We start from the raw sequence: 2,147 nt of genomic DNA, 5'->3' as shown, positions 1-2,147 counted from the left end.
AAAGTAAAAATGCACTATAAAACAAATAGACGCTTTCATTTAGTAACTAGGTAATAGTTGTTTTTTTTTGTAATTTTAATTCCGTAATAAAATAGTACTCAGTAAAATTAGAATACTATTATAAGTTTTTAATAAATTTAGTACCACTTGTAAAAGAATAGCTTAAACAAGTTTTATACATCTTGTATGTATATAAAAAGTACCAAACATCTCAATTTAACTAATAATAACAACAGTTTTAATGACTTTACATTATTTTATTCAACGCATAATCATAATAATAATCTATGCGACCCACGAGATTGAGGACATCTGTTATGAATCAGCCATTTTGGAATCGGATCGAGAAATTTCTACTCGCTACTAGATGGCGTTCGGTCGCGTATAAAAAGGCCGGCCGGCGTCTGGAGCGTCAGTGAATCGTAACGAGCGATTTGAGTTATTACACACTGCAAACGAATTTGCAAGTGAACTTGCGACTTCTATTTTTCAATCTTCAACATCCAACAAGAAAAACTAAGAAAATGTCTCTTCTGCCATACTTATTCGACGACTACGCCTTCGTACGTCCACGTCGCCTCATGGACCAGCACTTCGGCCTGGGTCTCACTCCTAACGACATGTTAACCGTCGCAGTCGCCCCCATGTTGAACAGACAGTACTACAGGCCGTGGCAGCACCTCGCAGCGGCCGCCAGAGACATGGGTTCCAGTATTAAGGCCGACGGCGACAAGTTCCAGATCAGCTTGGACGTCCAGCACTTTGCACCGGAAGAAATCTCTGTAAAAACCGCCGACGGCTTCATTGTTGTGGAGGGTAAGCACGAGGAAAAGAAGGACGAGCACGGTTTCATTTCCCGCCAGTTCTCGAGGAGGTACGCGCTTCCTGAGGGCACACTGCCCGAGACCGTCGAATCGAAGCTGTCTTCAGATGGCGTGCTGACTATCACCGCGCCCAAGAAGGTTCCAGAAGCGATCAAAGGCGAGAGGAAGGTACCCATCACTCAGACAGGACCGGTGCGCAAGGAAATCAAGGATCAGAGCGAAGGCACAGACAAGGAAGAAAAGGAAAAGTGAATTAAACCCTAACGATTTTTTTTTGTATGCTTTAAAATTGTTTCCGGCTTGTACCAATATGGAGAAGTATTATTTTTACCAGTGCATTCCCAATCTCATGTTCCAAAGACCGGCAGTGCCATTTCAGACTGATGTTTTAATTGTAAGTTAATAAATTTTTGTTATCTGCGTAACTGATGCCTTTAATTTATCTCCTTAAACACTCTTGACACTTTTTAGACTTTTGATAAATTCAGTCAATTACGTTTACTTTGGAAAACATTACGAAATTAATTTTATAAATATTTTAATGAATACCTACATTTAAATTTTTTAAATAATTGCTATTCAATCTCATTTACTTCGAAAGTAAATTACACCAGCTTGATTAAACTGAAACGATACATACAATATTACACAACACATAAAGTTATAAAATCATACTATTACAGTATTTTACTATGTCGATAGTAAGTAAATAATAGCAGTTATAGTAGTTAAGGATTGTAAAAAATTCAACTGTATTCCTAGTACCTGTTCTAGTACGGTTTAACAGTTAGATCGCAAAATGCCGAAAAATACAGCCTTGTGAATACAAGGCTGTATTTTTCGGCATTTTGCAAAAAATGTTGCCTTAGTATTAGGCAACATTTTTTTATAAACTTTTAAAGCCTTGTATTCATTAGGCATTGCTCCCCATTCAACGTGGAGAGCACAGCAACATGTTTTATAAACAGTATTTATCATTGTTTCATCATCTCTGTAAACAGTTTATAAACAAAGGTGATGAAACATTGTTATATAAACATAAACAGTGTTTATAAACAGTTTTTATGCCAAATGTTGCCTAATGAATACAAGGCTTACCTGTTTGTTGTATGGAGGCCCCCTTTTTAATATTCAATTTTATTTTATTTTAATTTGTTGTTATAGCGGCCACCGTTATGCATCCTCTGTAAAAATTTCAAGTGTCTCTATCTATTACGGTTCCAGAGATGAGCCTTGTGACAGATGGACGGCGAAGTCTTAGTAATAAGGTTCCGTTTTTTCTCTCTAAAAAGGTACTAGTTAGAAAAGCCAAAAAATATCTCG

The 2,147-nt window shown here is 37.1% G+C and overlaps 1 protein-coding gene across 1 annotated transcript; it reads left to right on the top strand.

Moving 5' to 3' along the window:
* Positions 1 to 403: 403 nt before the first annotated feature.
* Positions 404 to 1,249, top strand: LOC140754741 (protein lethal(2)essential for life-like). The gene has a single exon (XM_073089825.1). It carries the CDS (start codon positions 525 to 527, stop codon positions 1,074 to 1,076), a length of 552 nt encoding a protein of 183 aa, XP_072945926.1. The 5' UTR covers positions 404 to 524; the 3' UTR covers positions 1,077 to 1,249.
* Positions 1,250 to 2,147: the final 898 nt, after the last annotated feature.

This window comes from Epargyreus clarus, unplaced genomic scaffold (genome assembly GCF_041222505.1).
Source record: "Epargyreus clarus isolate Ecla_fem2 unplaced genomic scaffold, WU_Ecla_fem_2.2 ptg000031l, whole genome shotgun sequence".
In the NCBI taxonomy this organism is placed as follows: Eukaryota; Metazoa; Arthropoda; class Insecta; order Lepidoptera; family Hesperiidae; genus Epargyreus; species Epargyreus clarus.
This window is presented reverse-complemented; position numbering and strand designations above follow the sequence as displayed.

What these genes read in the sequence shown, in the direction of transcription:
- LOC140754741 (XM_073089825.1), top strand. Translation starts at nt 525, where the DNA reads ATGTCTCTTCTGCCATACTTATTCGACGACTACGCCTTCGTACGTCCA.